The sequence below is a fragment of the Globicephala melas genome, chromosome 7 (assembly GCF_963455315.2).
Source record: "Globicephala melas chromosome 7, mGloMel1.2, whole genome shotgun sequence".
NCBI classification, from domain to species: Eukaryota; Metazoa; Chordata; class Mammalia; order Artiodactyla; family Delphinidae; genus Globicephala; species Globicephala melas.
This window is the reverse complement of record NC_083320.1, coordinates 20980803-21001844: the sequence shown is the minus strand read 5'-3', so window position 1 is coordinate 21001844 and position 21042 is coordinate 20980803. Positions and strand designations below refer to the sequence as shown.

Here is a 21042-nt window from a genome sequence, read left to right as displayed (position 1 = left end):
AGGTTCCCTTCAGCCCTGCAAAGCCCTTCTTTTATTTTCTGAGATCCCAAAACACTGACTAAAATATTCCACATACTCTTGCCCCTTCTGAACTCAGAGCTTCAGGGAAATGAACCCTAGGAAGCATAAGGGAGGCAGACCAAGATTGTTAATCTCTTACAGACTCATTTCCTCCTTTTCATTAGGTCCAAAACAGAGGCCCCATCACCACACTGCCATGGTAGATTCCATCTCTGTACCCACTCCAGGGGCTCCACAGCTGACCCAGCCTGGGAGGTGGTTTCACCTCTTTGTTAAGGTATCCGTGTGTCTCACATCTCTTCCGCTTCCAGCTGTCTAAACTCAGCCTAAATCTATTTCTTCTCACTTGGTCTGCAGCAGCAGGAGAGAAACCTTCTCTGACTAATTGGGGAAAAGGTAGCAAATTCATCCACTTGTCTCTCTGAATAGGCACCCCACACACTAGCCGCTTTTAAGCATGCATCTCTTTCTCGTCCCCGATATTACTGTAATTCACCTGCGACTCACTGTCTGTGTGCCCTTGATCTCTCTAAGCCTCTGTGATGTCTGGGTTAGATTGTGAAACTCCCTGAGGGGGCAGGGCCACATCTGCCCTGTGTCTCCAGACCCTGCTCAGCGGAGCAGCCCACATAGGTAGGCACTTAATATAGACTTTTGATGATGGAAACAGAAGAACAGCATCCTGTCTAGAGCATTGTGAGGGGGCAAGAAGCAATCTACTACCACAGACAGACCACGTCACAGCAGCCCTCCTGCCAGACTGGGAGCTGGGGCACACTTTTTCCTTTTAAACAAGGTGTGTGGGAGGGGCACTGTCTCTTGCCTCTGAGATAACAGCAACAACAAACACTGTGACAGCATGGCTCTAATTGTGTGGACTGATCTGATGCTCAGAATAACCTTATGAATTTGGGGACTATCATTATTATCCCAGTTTTCAAATGAGAAAACTGAGGCACAGAGAAGTTGTGTAAATTGTTCAGGCCTCAGACTGGGGCCATCTGGCTTCGGAGACCTCAGCTTGCCCACCACGGCACATGGTCCCTTGACGTGAACTAGTGGAGCTTCAAGCAGAAACGGAGAGTGAAGTGTTGCCGACCAGGCTCCTGTCCCACACTCTCGCAGATCCTTGATCGACTGACCCCTGTCCCACCTGAGTGACTGGCTGAAGGAAGGAGAGTGTCAGTCAGCTGTCCAGCCTGGAGCCAAGTTGGCCCTCAAGGCATTTGTTCACACCCCATCCCTCTCCCTCCTCCTATCTTTTCTATTTCTCAAACATGCTAAGCTTGTTCACACTTGGGTCTCCTCCACCTGGAAAACTCTTCCTCTAGACCTATGTATGCATCGTTGGGTCATTCTCATCACTTAGGTATCAGCTCAGATGGTACATCCTTAGGGAGGCTCTTCCTGGTCACTCTGTGTAATGTAGCTCCCAAGACCTCCCTTTCATTCTTGTCTAACTCCTTTTGTCTTCATCACAGCACTCAACGCCATCTGAAATCACTTTATTTGTCTACTAGTTTACTTGTTTATTTCTGCATCTTCACTAGAACTTTAGGTTCAGGAGAGCAGAGACCTCATCTGTTTTGTTCACTCCTGGATACTCAGGGTCTGAAACAACATCTGGCATGCTGTAGGTACACAACAAACATTTGCTAAATAAATGCATGTGTGAATGAATAAGTAGTAAGTCCTTTATAGATATGTACAAACATGGAACTAGCTGGATCCTTCAGTTTCCTGCCCCTCACCACATACATTTCAAGTTATTGGCAGGAAGACACCAAATTTTCGGTTTGGGCAGCCTTTTAGCCCCTGGAGCAGTGGCAAAAGACTGGGGAGCTGTTCAATTCCTTTGTCTGGGCAGAGAAAAGACCAAGACATTCAGCTACTGGGACTGCAGACTGTCTACACTCCATTCAGGGCCACGTGTGGACAATTGCTGGACACTCCTTCCTTGAACAGAAAACAAAATACTGAAATCTCAGCTTTTCACTTTCTGTGTCTGACTGTCTCTCTCCCTCTCTTCCTTCTCTAGAGAGTTTTCCCCACCTCCTCCTCTTTGTCTCCCTTCCTCATGGAAATCCTGTGAAGAAACACAAGCAAAAAGTGGGAAAATGTGTTCACATCTAACACATTTTACTCTTATTACTAATAACACAATCCCATTAAAATCTCCTGGCTGCTGTGCAAATAAAGCAAACCCCCAAAGTATAATAATATGCGGGGAGTGCTTGATTTGATCCAGTCTGAGTATCAACGTGGCCCCCTATCCCTCCCACATAATAACAGAGCCCATTCCTTTATTGGTGTTAGCTTTTTTCTTTATTCCACGCTTTATTTATGACACATTGTAAAAATAACTAACAAGAAAAGAAAGCTCCTAACCTCCAACCAGACCCTGTATCACGTGAGGGTATTTCACAATATTCCTAATAATCCTTTTTATTTAGCAAAATACTGCTTTTCCATGAGCAAAATGCATGCCATTATATATTAATCACTTTCAAGTCATTTTCAGGCTCATTATCTGCCGGATCCTCTCAACACATTTATAAGCAAATGAGGGGAACAGAAAACGGTTCCTCTAAATCACAGAAGTTGGAAAAGGGGCTCAAGGGTATAAAGAAATCTGAAGAAGTTCACACAACAGGTAAATATCCTCCAGAACAGGCTCCAAGTCCTGCCGTATTCTAGAGACAAGGGTGTTCTTGCCAGAAGCCACACTCCCAGTGGCCCCTGTGACATGCAGACCTGAACCAGGGCACATGGAAGAAGAAAGAAATAGCTTAAGAAGTTAGGAAGCTAAACAAATCCTTTTTTTTTTTTTTTTTTTTTTTTTTGAGAAGATGGGGCTTCTGATTGGGGCAGATGCTGACCAGGAGCGTCCTAAGGTGAAGCACAATTCTTGTTCTCAGCCCCGCCACTCCTCCTTGTGTCTGTGCTGGATCGCCAGCACTGGGAGAGGGGCACAGTGCAGGCACCCTGGGCCTTCTTGCCTAACAAGAGTCCTTGGCTCTGGGCTGCAGTCCAATTGGGACTTCAGGCAATCCTAGTCACAAGAAGGAGGAACCCAGCCCTCAGCCTCTCAGAGACATTTACTCACACTGAGATCAACATCTCCTCTCATAATGCCCAGGCCACGGCCCCAGTCATCATCTGTCCCTGAAGCGCCCTGCCCATTCCGGGCAAAGACAGAACGAATGAAAATGTCAGTGAAGCCTGACTCTCACAGAGAAAGCCTTCAACAAGAACCAGAGCCACTCAGGAGCACCAGCATGGCACCCTACTTCACCATCACTTGTCCAAGGAGCACCGAGCAGTCTTACCCCACTTCCGGGAAACTAGTGAAGAAGTGGCTGATGTGACCACATAACCCTGCCCGGGGTGCGACTGCATGTTCTTTCACCCGCATCACTAACTAGATCAGATGAACCTTTCTGATCTGGGATTCTGTGGAAAGTGTTGCCAAAATTCATGATTCTAGAAGAATGTGCACATACTCTCCAGCACTGCAGAAACTAGACTGAAAGTGGAGCTAGAGGGGGTGGGGTGAGTATGTCTGTGAAAATCTGAATGCATGTGGTAGGGAGAACCCTCGGCCTTGGGAAGACTCTGGTCCATAAGGTGCTAAGCATCTCCTATCCTGGATGGGGAGAGTTTAAGGGACTTTCTAAGTTTGTGTGCTTCAGGGCTGAGAAGGGAAATAGTTATGACAAGACTCCCTACTTCCTTCTCCATATTCCTTACACTCACTCTCACCCTACTTACCTACCTGCTTTCAACCTAGGAAAACTTGAGTCTGCCAAGAAGTGTTACAACAAACTGTATAGTCTTCATGAACTTACAATCCCCTCCATTTCCTCCTCAGTGATTGTGGATGTCAGTATAATATGGGAGGGGTTAGTATCAAAGTGAAGGAACAGGCATAGGCTTGCCGAGGACAAGGTCTCCACACACCATCAGAGAGGGAAGAAGTCTGAATCTGGAACTGAAGATGGGCTGGGGAAATGTCACTAACCACAAATCAGATACAAGGATACCTCGGCAACGAGCATGAATGTACCACCAAGTTTCTTCACTTCACCCCTTCCAACTTCTGAATCTTCTACTCTGAGGATGCTTATGGAATTTTTGGATGGAATTGAACATATTCCAATTGAGCACTGGAAGGAAAACGCAGAAATGGGGGACAACTGAGCCACCAAACAGGCTCCGCCAGGCACCAGACACCTCTTGGGCAAACTTAACCACATGAGACATCATTGAGGAGCCCTTAAAACTTACAGTCCTCACACTAGAAACATCACAGTCCCCAGGGCAAGTAGGCGAGTAGAAACCTGCCAGACCTGGAGATCCCAGAAGGAAGCAGGGAAAGGGAAAAAGGGTCTCACCTGTTCCGGCCCCTGGAAGCAGATGCGGCAGAGCGGGGTTCTCATGCCACTGTCCAGGCTGCTGCCCAGTGAGTAGCGATCCTCAGCCTTCCCCTTACAGAAGTCATCTGAAGAGGCACTGCTGAGCAGCAAGGCAGGTGGCTCTGCGGCTGGGCCACCCCAGTCATCTTCCGCTGAAGGTGGCAGGGGAGGGGTCTCCCTGCCCACGCCTTCTCGAGGCCCCCTCCAGCCTGCCCGCCCCCCGGCACCCAGAGCCGGAAGGGTGTTGTTGGCTGCCACGCCGGGGGGCTGGGGTTCGCCGTGCATGGGCAGGGGCGCTGGAGGGGGGCGCCGCAGGAGGAGAACCTTCAGGTCATTGAAGAGCATGCGACAGCGGCACTTGAGGAGACCCTGGTGGCGCAGCATCTGGGGGGCTGGGAGGCACAGTCCACAGCGGTACCAGGCACAGCAGTACCACCACCACCACCAGGGCAGCCCGCTCTGGGGCATCAGCATGTGCCCGGTGGAAGCAGAGAGACCGGTAGGGGCAGGCGGAGTCTTTGCAGAGGATGGGATCGTTTGAGGGGGTCCACGGTGTGTCTGTGTGATGGGGGGAGGCTTCGTTCGCACTGGCTCCTGTTACCTCCCTTCCACGTAGCAAATAAATTGCCCCCAGGACTGACGACTGCGAGCCACTGCCTCTGAACTCTACCTGGAAAGCCCAACAACAGCAAAAGTTTTCTTGCCCCTCCACCTCTACCCCAACCTTAAGCTTTGCTCAGAGTGTCTCCTTTTTGCTTTTGACCTGGTGGCACTGGTAGGGGCAGGGGGGGTAGAAAAAAAAATGTTGAGGGTGGGTTGTCAGGGCCTTGAGATCAAGGTCTAATTGTTAGAAAGTTCCCCAGGAGAGGCTTATTGGGTTTTTCTCAAATGCCTAGGCAGTGGGAAATCTTTTCTTTCACATAAAAGGGTGGGGAAGGTTATCAATAAAATTTGGAGTGGACTAAGCTGGGCTTAGGGCAAGCTAGCTCAGTGAAGAATTGAAGACTGCATGTGCTAGAGAGAAAAGGTAGTTTTCCTCAGGTGTAACGGGAGGTTGGTGGTGAGGGGCTGAGGGAGGTAAGGTGGGGAAGAGAGGAGGTTGGGAGAACTTTTAATTCTCCTGGGCAGAAAACTGGGGCAATTAACCCCCAGAAGCACCAGAGTTACTTTTAAGAGAGCAGCGGTGGGGGTAGGGAAGGGATTCAGGTGCAACTGGGCAAGGGGCTTGTGCTTTGCCTCTGCAGCCAAAGGGCTGCACAGAAGAGGGGAAAGCCAATTAGGAGAACAGAGGTGGGAAAATCAGGGACTGGAGGGCGGGGGGCGGGGGGCGGGGAAAGAAAGGGAAAAACCGAAAAGGCCGTTTAACCCTTGCAGAGCTACCTCCTTCCTGAGCTTTAAGATCCTGGCTAGAAGAAGGGTGTGTGCTTGGGGGGTGGGAGGCAGAGAGCGGAGTAGAGATACGGGGTAGAGAATAGGGGCTTGTGGGAGGGGACTAGAGGAAGGAGTAATTACATGGTCTCAGCCCCCCGCCCGCCCCTGCGGCAGTCTGTAAATCCTCGGCCCCCTTCCCGTGGCGCCAGCAAATGTCCCTCTGGGCGAGGGGCAAGGGCCGGGATAAGGGCAGGTCCGGGCGGGTGGGTGGCCTCGCCTTCTCCTCGGGGGCCTCCTCGGGGCCGCTGTCGCCCTGCTTCTCTGGCTCCGGGTCCGCCCGAGGCCGCCGATGCTGCTGCGGCGGCGACCGCTTGTCGGCGTGCGGGTGTCTCCGGGGCGGGGGCTGCTCGGGCTCGTCCTCTGGCTGCCGCTCGCCGTCCGACGCGGCCAAGACTCCCGGCCTCATGATCCTCCTCCCCCTCCTCCCCCTTCCCGGGGGGCCGGCCCTGCGCCCCCGCGCCCGGGCAGCGCTGCCATGCAGCCGGAGGCGAGGCAGGCGTAGGGGCGGGGGCGGCTCAGGAGTCAGCAGTAGGGGAAAGAGAAGACGAAATCACACTAGTGGAATAAGCATAATTCGCTTCTCAAATAATCAGAGCAGAGTGCTGCTGGGTGGGCGGGGGCGGAGGAGGGCGGCTGTCGGGTCTTCAGGGCAGCTCTGCCTCCGCGGCCCCTACCCAGGGCGGCCTCGGTCGGCTCTCTCCCCCCCGCCCCGCCCTCCTCTCCGTCGCCTCTGGCTGGCTGGGCTCGCTGTTGCTACCTCTCTTCCTAGAAGCAGCGAGGTGAGGCTTGTTTGCGGTGCCGGCTGAGGGTGGGGAGGGGGAACCGAAGCGGCGTGGCCGAGGCGGGAGGCAGCCAGCACTTGGCTCCGGCTTGGTCCTCGCGACCCCCCAAAACCATATATAAATATATCTCTTATAAAAGGCGAGAGGAAGCAAATCACATTCCAGGCTGCTGCCAGGTGTTGTCTTCCGCCGTTGCTCAGCACCCGCCCGCCGCGACTGCTGCCCCCCTACACACACCCCGGCTCAGTTCCCAAAGGGGTGGTGCTGGAAGGGAGGTGGCAGGCGGTGGGCTGACCGTCCGAGGTCTGGAAACAGGGTTCCTGGAGCAGAGAAGGCTCTCAGCTACCTCCGCCGCCGCAGCCGCCGCCGTGCATTCAGCACCCCGGGCGAGTGGACAGCTCCCACCCAGACCCTGAGCGTCACGCAAGTGGGGGCCTGACGCAGACGCCGGGGAGGGATTGAGGGAAAGAGGCGAGAGGGAGAGGGCTATAGAGGAGGAGGGAAAAACTGTTCGAGGCAAGGAGATGGGGAGGGATCAAGCGAGAGGGAAGGAAGGAGAAGGAGGGATTTAGGAAGGAAGGGAGGAGGGAGCAAAGTGGTGAAAGAGCGAGAAAGGCAAGCGGGGTAGAGAGGAGCGTTCGTGTACGAACTCGTGCATTTCCCCCCGCTGGAGAGTCTCCGTGTGGACGGGACCGCTGTAGAATTTCTTCCCTCTGTACACTTGCACGGGCCCCCTCAACGCACATACACAGAGACGTCTACGTCTCAACCGGAGTCTGTTTCCCTGCTCATAGACACAGTTTAAGCAGATATCAGTCTGCGAGCTTTGAAAGAGATACATTTTTGTGACTCTTGTACTGATGCTGGAAGTTGATGAAGACTAAGTCCCTCATGACTAGGAACTCATGAGAAGAAAATATTTCTAACAGGGAGAGGGATGCTAACACGTTTTTGCCAGTTTCTTCTAGAATTTAAGCTCCAAAGGACGGGATTTTTTTTGTTTGTTTGTTTTGTTTTTTTGTTTTTTTTTTTGTTTTTTTTTTTTTGTCTATTTAAATCTTATGTGCCTCGGTCAGAGGTAGCATGTGGCAGGTACTTAATACATATTTTTTGAATGGATTATGATCACCATCACCAAAGTCATCATTACTCCAAGCCATAGACCTCTTTCAATTGTAGTCATAAGAATCCAGAGCAATATTACAGGCTCATCTTAACCAACATCTCCAACCTCCCCTCTCTTTGAGACTTTCACTGAGCCACTGATAAGAGGTAATTTGAAATAGATGTTAATTTCCTCTCTTATTTCTACTTCTGACTCATGTCATCCTACTCCATCCTTCTCAGTGAGTTGCTAGTGAATAGAAAAGTGTCCCTAAATGTGAAGAAAAAGAAAATTTAAAGTGGTCTGTACAAAATACTCAGTATTTGCAGCTGTAGACCAGCTGTAGACTGGCCATTTAAAACTTAGGATTTCTTTCTTGCCTTTCCTCATAACTGCTCCCCCAACACCCCCTGACACACACACACACCTCCAAGGTCATAGACTTGGATAAGCTATCCCAATGAGTTATCTACACTCCTTTAAAAATGTTGGAGCCATAGACAGAGTAGCCTGCAAAAATGTCTGCTCCAGAATATCGTTGGCATGAAGTTCAGCCCTATGAATCATAAGGTCACTACCCCTTTGCCGCCATCTCCTTCGATGATTCGTTCCTACAAGATCTAAGGAGTAAGGACTTAAGTGTGGGTCTTGGTTAACCCAGGGTGGTTGCTTGTTTGAATCATGCCTCAGCACCCGCCATGGATGCTGACACCTGGCCCAAGGTGAGTGGTTGGAAAAGGATGGTGATGCTGTTAATAACTACAAAATAATATGTATTTTATTGATATGAGTATGACCACTGTGCTGCAAACTTTTTTCTTTGCTTAAAAATAGTCCATCTGCTCTCAAAGAAAATTCTCTGTGCTCCACATTACCCTGTGCTTGCCAAGGGAATTGTGTGAATTACACTCTATAATGATGATCTCATTATATATTCATCTCCCTTCACATGACTCAGAGCTCCTTGAAGGCAAGAATCAGTATTTATATTTGAATCATCAGCACATAATATAGCGCCTGAAGTCTGGTGGATGATCAAGGAAATGAACACTGAATGAATGAATGGCCTTTTTATTTCAGTGAAGCTACTGTATTTCTCCTCTTCGTCTTAGACACACACATGTGAATGCTCTCATATATGACTGAATATCTGCTTTACCTAAAATTGAGTTTCAGGGTTTTATGCCAATAAAATACTAGTTCCAAGTGTGTCATGCAAGCAAATTGGGGCAGGAGATAGAAAAGCCATATGAAGCTTGTATTCAGAGTCACTGAAAGGGGTGATATCCATAAGAAGACTATTTTTTTCCAACCCTTCCACTGAGAGCAAAAAGATTTCTAGAAATAGAAAGTTGCTAAGGATGGGAAGCAACAACAGGACTGTCTTCAGAAAACCTGGAAAGCTTGAAATTTCTGTTTTGAATATAATGTAAATCTTGAAAAGCGCCTCACTGAGTTGGATTCCTCTTATCCTGACGATCAAACAGTTGTTGGGAGCCCCCAAGAATAAAAGTCAGAGATCAATGGGTCTCCATTTAAGCATTCAAAAAATATTTACTAAACCCCAATCATAGGCAAGGAGTTGTATTGGAAGATGTGGGGAACACAAAAACGAATTGGTTGGAATTGCATCCTGTAGGATCTAGTACTATAAATATGTACACAATCATAATATAAGTTATAAAATAATAAATGCTACAAAGGTAGTAAAAGTTTTGGAGTGTTTAGAATAAGGAGATAATTAATGCTTACACCTTGGCAGCAATTAGGAAATGTGGGAGGAGGTGGAGATGCCAGAGCTCCAGGAAAGCCTTTTCTAAGAAGTGACATTTGGGACTTCCCCGGTGGTGCAGTGGTTAAGAGTCTGCCTGCCTGCCAATGCAGGGGACACGGGTTTGATCCCTGGTCCGGTAAGATCCCACATGCCGCAGAGCAACTAAGCCTGTCCTCCACAACTACTGAGCCTGTGCGCCACAACTACTGAAGCCCTCGCGCCTAGAGCCGGTGCTCCACAAGAGAAGCCACCACAATGAGAAGCCCGCGCACCGCAACGATGAGTAGCCCCCGCTCACCGCAACTAGAGAAAGCCTGCGCGCAGCAGCAAAGACCCAACGCAGCCAAAACATAAAATAAATAAAATAAAATAAGAAGAAGTGACATTTGAACTGAGTTAATATGTAGCATTCAGAGGAGAGAAGTATATTTCTGGCAATGGGAGTGCTGAATACTTTAGTTCTTCCATTTGTCTGGAGTGGAAGGTGCTTGAAGGTAAGTAGCTGGAAGTAGGGTCAGAAAGGTAGGCTGAAACCAGATTACAGAAGGCGCTGAACTACTCTGGGAGAAGATTTATTCATTGCCCAGGTACTTGTTTTAATGGTTTTAAAGATTTGGAGCTGAAGGTGAATGGCAGAAATAAACTTTATCTCTGAGCAGGTTAATTAACTGGATGGGATTTCACTGCTAACAGGTGAGAAGCAATCAATATTTTTCATTTCACGCCAGAAAGTTCTCAGCTCCTTAACAGATTTATTCTTTTAAATGAGGTTGTTTTCAGATATATTTCATTACATAGAGATGCTGGGGTCATATGAATTAGAAGAGTGGAAGAATCAGAGGCTCCAACGAATCGTCTTCAGGAAGAAATACTAGGAGACGCGGAGTTTCAGAAAAGACTTATCACGGAGGCCATTGCACTTGTTTCACCAACCAGGGGAGCCCTAAACGGATCCCGTCTAGTAGTTATTGTTCCTTTTCCTAGACAGAGAGTACTCAGGGTAGAAGGCATTTTACAGAGGCTGGGGGGAAAAGAGAAGTCCAGAAAGATTAGGTGACTCTGTGCCTAAGATTCCATAGCAAAGTAATCGTCAGACAAGGGCTACAGAACTTATACATCTTCTAATCCTCAATACAGTTTGCTTTCCACTAATTCACAGTTGACTCTTTTTTTTTTTTTTTTTTTTTTTTTTTTTGCGGTACGCGGGCCTCTCACTGTTGTGGTCTCTCCCGTTGCGGAGCACAGGCTCTGGACGCACAGGCTCAGCAGCCATGGCTCACGGGCCCAGCCGCTCCACGGCATGTGGGATCTTCCCAGACCGGACACCGGGGCACGAACCCGTGTCCCCTGCATCGGCAGGCGGACTCTCAACCACTGTGCCACCAGGGAAGCCCCACAGTTGACTCTGTTTAAGCATATAGTTCCTCAAGAATACTTGCAGAATTACTGTTGTCATGCAGATTACTAATAGCTACCATATACTGAGCCACACACATCTGCATACGTACTTATTAAAAATAACCATTCTTATGTGCCACTCCAAGTCTACTGAATATGAATTTCTTAGGGAGCAACCCAAGAATCTTCATTTTAACAAGCATCTTGCCCGAGTGATTTTTTTGATCCTCAAAACTCCTTAAGTGGTAGGTATTTTCCACATTTTTTGGACGAGAAAATCGAGGCTCAGTGAAATTAAGTCTAAAGTTAAATACAGTTGGTGAACACCAAAGCTGAGATTCTAACAGAGGCCTCTCTCAACCCAAAGTGTATGCTCTTCTTATGCTGGAACTCTGCCTTTTAAATTAAATTCCCGGGTGCCACACAGAATTCCCACACAGTTATTATCTGTCTGTCATACTGTGTCCCACGTCAAAAATAGTTCAAAACTCAGGCTAAGGTGTGGTAGGCACCTTCTAAAAGGGGTTCTAATGCTCCCCACCTTCTGGTCTTCATGCCCTTGTATAAATGCCTCCTTTGGAGTGTGGGCTGGACTTAGTGACTTGTTTCTAATAAATAGAATACAGTCAAAGTGATGGGATGTCACTGCAGAGATCAGGTTACAAACGACTGTGACTTCCATCTTGCTCTCATTCTCCCTCTGGCTCTTCTCACCTGCTCACTCTGATGGAAATCAGATGCTGTGTTGTGAGCTGCACTATGGAGAGGCCCACGTGGCAAGGAACTGAGGACAGACGGCCTCCAGCCAACGGCCAGCAAGGAACCAAGGCCCTTAGTCCAACAGCCCACGAGGAACTGATTGCCAACAATCACATGAGTGGGCTTGGAATCAGATCCTTCCCCAGTTGAGCCTTGAGCTTGGCTGACATCTTATTTGCAGCCTCATGAAAGAACCTGAGCCAGAGGACCCTGCTAAGATGTGCCTGGATTTCTGACCTATGGAACTGTGAGATAAATGTAGTTGTTTTAAGCCCTCCGTACGTTATCACAACCCTCACTCCCAACACATATATAGAGACATCTACCTCTCAACCAGAGTCCATTTCTCTGCATGTAAGCATTTTGAGTCAATTGTCACCTTCAAGCCTTGGGAACGATATAGTTTGGGGAATCTCTCATTGAACCTGGGGACTTGGCGGAGACTAAATCTCTCATGACTAAGAACTCCGGTGAAGGAAATGCTTCAAACAGGGAGTAACATGCTAGCATCATGTCCTTCCATTTCCTCTTCTAGAATTTAAGCTCCGTGGGGCAGGGGTTTTTTGCTTTGTTTAGTTTTGGTTTTTTGGTTTTGGTCCATTTTGATCCCATGTGACGGCACGTAGTAGGTGCTCAATACATATTTGCCAAATGAATTATGACCACCCCCACCATCAACATAGTCGCTGTTACTGCAAGCTATAGACCTCTTTCAGTTGTGGACTGTAAGAATCTAGAGCAATATTACAGCCCCATCTTGACCAATATCCCAGCCTCCTTATCCAAACTTTCACTGAGACACTATTAAGGAATAATTCGAAATGGATTTTAATTTCCTCTCCTATTTCTGCTCCTGACTCATGTCACTTTACCCTATTCCTCTCAAGGAGTTTCTAGTGAGCAGAAAAGTGTCCCCAAATGTGAGAAACAGATTAAGTTTTGGAGTAATTTGTTACACAGCAATTGGTAACTCATACATAGGGCACTGAGAACATCAGTCACTGTGTCTGTGTTTCTGTGCCCCGAGGCACTCTACTCTGACCTCAGATGAAGAGTTTGATCATTCGCAGGACAATGCAAGTGTACATGTGAGAGATCACCAGGCAAAAGAAGTACTTTGGTGTGCTTAATTTGTGGGCTGAACTTAAGACCTAGGAGAGTTCCTCTCAAGCCTTAGTGTGCCTTAAAGATCAGCTTGGGTGGTTGTTTAAAGTGCAGATTTCCTGGGTAGACGCTCATTTCCAGAGATTCTAACTTAGTATGTCTAGTATGGCACTTGGGATATGCCTTTTTGTCTAGTTCCTCTTGAGCTCCATTGCGGAGAATATCGGCTTAGAAGACAAAGCTCAGAGCCAGGACCTCACCCTCCCACCATCAGCCATCACATGAGCAGAGCTGGCCATTCCCCTGCTCTGAGTTGATATTCTTCTCCAGACAGGAGTGAGTAAAGAGCAAGTTCCAAATCAATATCAGAAAGAGGCAACACAGTGATATGGAAAAGGTGCTGAGAAGAGATTTGCCCATTTACTCCTGGAGTCTGGACCATTCCTGGTGACAGGAATTCAGTAGGAAGCAAGACAGATGAAGGTTTTGCTCTCACAATGTCCACATCCTAGTGTGGAAAACAGGTAAGTAGGCAAATAAATAAAACAGGCAATTTCATATGGTGATAAGTGCTATAACGAAACTAAACAGGTTAATGTGACAGGGAATGATGCACTAGCACGTGTATTGACTGGAGGGAAGTAGATGGTGAGGGCAGGGAAGACTTCCTGAATTTAGACCAAAGAGGTGAAAAGGAACTAATGATGTGAAGATCTGCGGTAGAATATTCCAATCAGAGAAGTCAGCAAGCAGAGAGCTTCAGGTGGAAATGAGGTAGCGTGTTAGGGGAGCAGAGAGAAGGCCAGTGTGACCGGAGACTAGGGAATGCGGGGAGGGGTGATGGAAAATGAAATCGGAGAGGAGGACAAGAATCGTAGCATGTAGAGTCCTGTAACAATGGTGAAAGAGACTGCATTTAATTCTAAGTGACTTGGGACACCACTGAAGGATTTTAAGTAATGGATTTCTATTTTTTAAAAGGTCACTCTGGTTGCTGAGTAGGGAGTGGATTGGAGGTCTACCATTTCTTGAACACTTACAATAGGCCAGACACTGTGGCAAAAATTTTATGGACTTTATCTCATTTGATCTGCACAACAAACTTATGCGTTAGATACTACTGCTTTTCTTATTTTATAGAAGAGGGAACTGAGGCTCAGACAGTTAAGTAACTTGCCCAAGATCAAACAGCTAGTATGTGGCTATGGTGACTAATACCAGTGGTCACCAAGATTTCTGATTCTCCTGACTGAGGGATCAGGACCAAGTCTTTCTGAACCACAAGTCAGTATCCTTAACTACTGGGCAATACTGCTTCTCCCTACCTCATTATCCATGAAGACCTCTTAGATAACGTTATGACCTTGAAAAGATGAGAGAAAGAGGATCTAAGAAATAAATGTAATCCTTATGAGGACAATTACTAGAGGAATAAAAGAAGAAAGATTAGTAGAAAATCATGCCTGTCTTTCCTTTTCTTACCATGTCAATTTAAAAAAATAAAGAAAATAAAAAGGAGAATTTCTTAGAAAAATATTTATAGTTAGGGTATCCAGGTTTTTTGCTCATGACCAAGGAATTAATTGTGGCTACTCCTCATTGAAAATAATTTTGCAGCCCATCTCTAGGGAAGCATAAATGGAAATGCTCTCTACTTTGGAATAAAGCCTCCAAGCTATGGCCCTTCTACTTGCAAGCAGGACGGAATCTCCATTTGTGTCACTGTCCCCTGTGTGGCCTCTTTCTTGCTTCAGTAAAGACCATTTGTTAGTTTGAGACTGTTTATTAATCTAAACCACCTTCCCTTTCAGCTTTCCATCACCCATCATTCTCAAATCCCAAGGATTGACAGTCTCTGTGTCTAAGTTTGGAAAGAACCCAGGTAATGAGGCCAGTGTCCCCATATCTAAAGGCGATTGTGTAATAAATTATAGTCTCCCACGGTTACTAGGAAACCTGAGTTTAAAGGGATTACATTGGTAACCAAGATGCTAAAATGACCCCATTTTCTTGACTTAAAAATATAATACTTTCTATCAGAAAAAAAAAGGAAAAGAAAAAAGGATTGACCAAGAAAATGGCAGCTATTACCCACATATTCATATACCTATGGATGAGAACACAGAGTGTCCGGTCTTAGCCACATTCCCAAACATGTCTACAAACTGGGAAGAGCTATGAGAGGATTTGCTAATTAGCCTCATGTTTACACATTTTTGGTCAACTATAATTACTTGTTTATTAGAACAGAGGCTTCCCTGTTTATTGCAGTCATTATAGTCTGTCAGTAAGAGATACTGTTCCTGAATTTCACAAGTATGTGTGAATTGCACAAATCTCGCCAGCCCTAGCTAGGACTCACTCTCAATGAAAATGCTCAGAGAAGATAATTCTCAAGGAGGCACAGAATTTTATTTCAGCTAATAAGGAGTTATCTTGCCCAACAGAACTGCAAACATTCCCCTAAGCAAGGAATTTGCAGCAAGCGCCTTCTTACTTGGCACTAATCCGTTCATCTCTTCAGCAATGTTAGGCACTTACCTGATATGTGTGTTCTTACTCCATTCTTACCACAAGCCTCTAACGTAGGGATCAGTCGTCCCATTTTCTAGATAAGGAAACTAAGACTCGGAGAGGTCAGGTAACTTGCACTGAGGGGCATGCCTAAGATCCGTATCCAGGCCTTTCTTTCTACAAAGTCCATGTTTTGTTCATTCTCCACACACACCTACCACTCATGTGGACTAGGTGAGTTTTTCTGGGGTACATAACTGCAGGGGTGTATATAAAAGGAATTGCTGGATGACAGGACCAGGACCAGCAGGTAGTCTTGAGACTAGAAAAGGAGAGGTATGACAGCATGTTAAGGCAGGGGAGCTGGTGTTGGGAAGAGGTTGTATTGTTTGCTGAGGAAGTTAGAAAACACAATGAGTAGCTGGGAATTTGGAAGACCAAACTTCATTTGTCTGGCTGTTGTGGATGAGGGTTGGACAACCAGGACGTTAATTAGGTCTTTGATTACATTTAATCCTTTTTACTTTTGCAGATGCTCGGGGAGGGACAGAGTTGATGCTTTGCGCTGAGTGGCCTCTGGCTGTGTCAGCACAAGGTGTTGGGATCATCGCAATCATAATGGGAATAGTCAACTGTTGCTGAGAGTTGATTCTGTGGAGACACCATGTGAAGTGCTTTACCTTCATTTTCTCATTTAACCTTTATACCACTTCTCAAGCTTAGTTCTATTTTTGTTTGCAGATGAGGAAACAGGCACAGAGAGGTTAAGTGGCCATGATCACACAACTTTCAGAATCAGGACTCAGTGTCCCACCGCTATCTGGACCAACAGAATTCTTAGACACGCCAATGCACTACATATCTTCCATCGCTCTGGCCCCAGTTTATGAGAATGCATGCTGGATTTCAAGAGGCAACTTCGTGTTTTCTTACTTTTTTGTACTGAGGTATTTACTTATACACACTCAAGTGCACAAATCTTAAGTGGATAGTAAATACAGTTCCTGAACCCAATTCCAACGTGTGTGTGTGTTTGTGTGTGTGTGTGTGTCTAGGTTTCCCCACACCAACAAGTGATTCTCTGACACCAATAGGGTGTCTGAGAATACAACTCAATTTTAACATTATCTACCCAAAGATGGCATCAGATGTCGCAGGTAAAGGGCTCAGTCCCACAAGACAGCCTTCAGACACCAGTCACAAGTCCAGGTTGTTACCTGTACTTTTGACCAACTGGCAATAAATCAGAGGTTCCCACAATCCCCTCCTCAGGTTCAATTAATTTGCCAGTGTTGTTCACAGAGCTCAGGAAAACCCATTTACTCACTAGATTACCAGTTTATTGTAAAAGGATATTAAAGGATACGAATCAACGGCCCAAGATGCACAGAGTGAGGTATGTGGGAAGGGACATGCGGCTCCCATGCCCTCTTCAAGAGCACCACTCCCCCAATATCTCCATCTGTTCACCAGCCTGGAAGCTCTCCAAACCCTTTTTTGGGTCTTAATGGAGGCCTCATAACAAAATCATGATTGATTAAATCATTGGCCAATGGCAATCGATTCAACCTCGAGGTCCTCTCCCCTCCCCAGAAATCAGGGGGTGGGACTAAAAGTTCCAACCTTCTAATCACTTGGTTTGTTCTCCAGGCAACCAGCTCCCACACTTTGATGGGATCCAAAAGTCACGTTTTCTGAAGTGTTTTCAGGAACTGCGGACAAGAGACCAAATACTATCCTGTTGCTCTTATCACTCAGGAAATTCCAAGGGTTTGGGGAACTGTGAGCCAGGAAGTGTAGATGATGACCAAATATCTGTGAGAAATATCTCATATTTCATATCTCATCTGAATGACCAAACGTATATTTTTCCTATAAATCACAATATTGCAGATAGCTTAAGGGAGTTTGACGCAGTTAGATACCCATGTAACAACGTTCTATGTCAGTAAACACATCTGATTTGAAAATGCAGCAATGATAAATATTGCAGGATGTGCAGATACAATTTTTTTTAACTCCAGATGACATTATTTAGAACATAATATTGTAGCATGCACATGGATGGTTTTACATGACATCTTCTTGTTATGATTTATAGAACTCAAGTCTCCCTTATTTTGGAAGGTATGTGAATCCAGATGTTCAAGGTATATGAGGTACAAGGTGACATAAACCAGGACGCCATGGGGGGCTTTCTATGTATTTATATTGATTCCACTTCACACGATATTACAGATAAACTTTTGTGCTATCCACACAGGGGAGACTTGACACGTCCTATGAATTCCCCAGGAGAAAGAAGGTATATAAATTCAAGGTTTTATTATTGCTACATATGTATCTAAAAATCAATATTTCTATCTGTTTAGCTATCGATCTACATGTGCACATTGAGTAGCCATTTAAAACGGGCTTTTTGAAAGCCACGTTGCATTAAGTGGGCTCTCTGTTAAAATAGGTTACATGTATGTACATGGCTAAAGGTTACAGGGTGTGGGTATCACTGTACACTATAAACTGGGAGAGTTTGTGGTATAAATATAGATTATTTTTCTATTTAGGACTGTGTATGTATCTGTACGTCTCAGATGCCCATAGTTCCATGCATAATCACATGTCACTCGAACGAGATGATATGTTACCAAGAGGATTGGTCAGTGGAGGACTTTGTCCACATGAAGAACAAAAGCCCTCATGTTCTGGAGCCAGATGTGGGGTGGACACATCAGAGGCAGGTCCAGAGGATCCTGGGGAATCTTCGGCCGAGACCACCTCTCCCTTTGTCTCAGCCTGACTCTGAGCCGGCAACTGCCCTCTCAGGACAACTGAGAAGAAGATTCCGTCTATCACATCCACTGCCTCACTGCAGGCTTCTTGAATATTTAATAATACCCTTTGCCTTCCTAGAAAAAGAGCTCGGAGAAGCCTGTGCAGTCATGGGTACCAGCAGTGGGCAGCAAGGCTGTGGCTGACACGGAGCAGGCTGGCTATTCATTCCCCTCCAGGAGCATCCCCAAATTGAACACCCCGACAGATGGCTCTGGATTGAGGATGTGGCAGAGAGGAGAGGCCACGTGGGTGGTGTCAGGCACCAGTCAGGAGCCTTGGAAAGGAGGAGGAAGTGCTGAGTTAGTATCAAGTGACCGGGGCATATGCAGTGAGAGGGAAACCATCAAGTCACCAGGGCATATGCAGTGAGAGGGAAACCAGAGACTTATTTTCCACTCACACATAAAAACCTGGCTCAAATTCAGGCAACCACAGAGTATTTCATAGAATGGCAAACCAGAATGAACCACGTTGCTCTTCCGATCCCAAGCAAACATTTTACAGACTGGGAAACTGAGGTCCAGGTTGTAACCAGTCTCTGAAGTCATCTAGCTGATTAGTGGCCACGCTGTTTATAAAATCCAAGACTCTGCTTCCATTTTTGGAATGATTAGGTTATGCTGCAATAACAAACAGCACCACTTTTTCCGTTTCTTAACACACTGAACGTTTATTTGACCTTTTCTCCAAGTCAGTACCAGCCCTAGTGACTCTGCAGGGCAGCTGCCTTCATGTAGGGGCTCAGCAGTCTAGGCTGCTTTAGTCTCCTGGCACCCCCATCTCAACACATGCTCCTGTGACTGAAGTGGCAGAGGAATCGGGCACTGAACACCGCATGCCAGCTCTAAAATGTGTCAGCGCAGGAGCACCTTGTCACTTGAAGTCACAATCCACTGGCAACCCTATCCACAAGACCCTGCCCGATTGCAAAGAGAGATGGTGAATATAGTTTTCCATATATCCGGGAAGGGGAAGAGAATCAGAAATCTTGGCGACCACTGGTATTAGCCACCATAGCCACATACCAGCTGTTTGACCTTGGGCAAGTTACTTAACTGTCTGAGCCTCAGCTCCCTCTTTTTTAAAAAGGGAAAAATAGTATCTAACCCGTAATTTTGTTGTGCAGATAAATGAGATAAAGCACATAAAGTGTTTGGCACAGTGTCTGGCATATTATAAGTGTCCGAGAAATGGTAGGCACCATTCCAAATATTGCGTGGTTAGCACACTTTCTACGTGCTTAGTCAAGAGGGTAAAGAGGTTGGCAGAGATTGGGAGGAGAGAGGAAGAATAACCCTTAAACCCATCATTTTAACAAGTAAGCTTCCCAATAAGGCTAGGTCCTAAGGAACAGGTGTGAGTGGCTATTCTCTAGGCCCACAGAATATTAGATGTGATCCAGGCACAGCACACCCTGGTGTGACCACCTGGCATGAGTAGATCTTGCACCTGCCACCTGCCTGTTATAACAGGTTCCTTGGGAGGTCAGGACAACACACCCAGAGACCTTCTAATGAAGATACTATATACAGATGTGTGGGTGAGATTAAGGGAGCCAGTGGGGAGTGCTGAGTCACCTTTAGGCCTGAGGACACAGGGAGGGGATAGTGTTATGGAGTCTAAATGAATGTGCACCGTGGAAGGGGAACCACCCAACAGAAGCTCTAGTGGGAGATAGACACTCCCAGACCATGACAAAACCGGGAGAAGTCAGGAAGAATAAATATCCAAATCTCTCTCTCTTCCCTCCTTTTCATCTCCTGAAGTCGCCAGTCATTGACCAAAGCCAATTGGAAGCCAGAGGCCAAGGGTGCCTGGTGGTCCACAGGGCTCAGCTCCAGGGCAGAGAAGTCATCCAGGGTTGGGGACGCACAGCACTCCTGTACCCCAGCTCTCCCTCTCTCCGCACCAATCTTAGCTGCGGCCTCCTCCTCTCCCTTCCCCTTCTCTGCTCCTCTTGCTTTCACTTTGCCAGGTTGACTGAGCATTTCCTTAGGTGAAAAGTGCTGCTTGGATGGAGGTCATTAAAGCCACAGGACTTCTAACCACAACATGGAAGAAGCAGTTCACAGGAGCCAGCCCAGAGTGTTCCTAGACGGTCCCATTATAGCAGCCTACTGCGGCTACTGCTATTTTGAGTCAAAGTACAAACACAATTCTTGCCTCTCTAGTCTGTCAGTGAGAGGAGTGGCGTAGTGGGCAGCTGGGGTTTTGTTTGTTTGTTTTGTTTTTGCTGCCTAGCTTCTACTCATCTCATCTTGATTACCATTCCCAGTTCTCTCTGGGGTATTACCCTTTCTTCCCCCATGTCTTCAGGTAGAGCTGACTTGTTCCTGGCTCAGAGGTGGAACATGTGACCTAGACTTCAACCAATCACTGCATCTAATTCCCCCATACACAGTAACTGGTTCAGGGATGGACATGTAACGCAGTCAGAACAATAAGATATAGTAAGATTTTGTTAGAAATGCTGGAACTAAGACTGTTGATGAATTCCAGATAGAACATTGTAGAAGATATTATGGTTGACTCTCCAGTAGCCATTGCACCCTAGATGATTTTCTAAGCAAGAGTTTCTCAACCTTAGCACCACTGACGTTTTGGACCAGATAGTTCTTTGTTGTGGGGAGCTGTCACTGTGCATCAAAGATGATTAGCAGGGCTTCCCTGGTGGCGCAGTGGTTGAGAGTCCGCCTGCCGATGCAGGGGACACGGGTTCGTGCCCTGGTCCGGGAGGATCCCACATGCCGCGGAGCGGCTGCGCCCGTGAGCCATGGCCGCTGAGCCTGCGCGTCCGGAGCCTGCGCGTCCGGAGCCTGTGCTCCGCAACGGGAGAGGCCACAACAGTGAGAGGCCCGCGTACAGCAAAAAAAAAAAAAAGATGATTAGCAGCATCCCTGTCCTCCG

The 21042-nt window shown here is 46.9% G+C and overlaps 1 protein-coding gene across 1 annotated transcript in view; it reads right to left on the bottom strand.

Moving 5' to 3' along the window:
* MARCHF4 (membrane associated ring-CH-type finger 4) overlaps positions 1-7161 on the bottom strand; it is a 103311-nt gene extending 96150 nt beyond the window's left edge. The window contains exon 1 of the mRNA XM_030837537.3: positions 4416-7161. Within this exon, the coding sequence (XP_030693397.2) occupies positions 4416-4910 (495 nt within the window). The 5' untranslated portion in view covers positions 4911-7161. The remainder of the gene's footprint in view (positions 1-4415) is intronic.
* Between the last annotated feature and the right edge of the window lie 13881 nt (positions 7162-21042).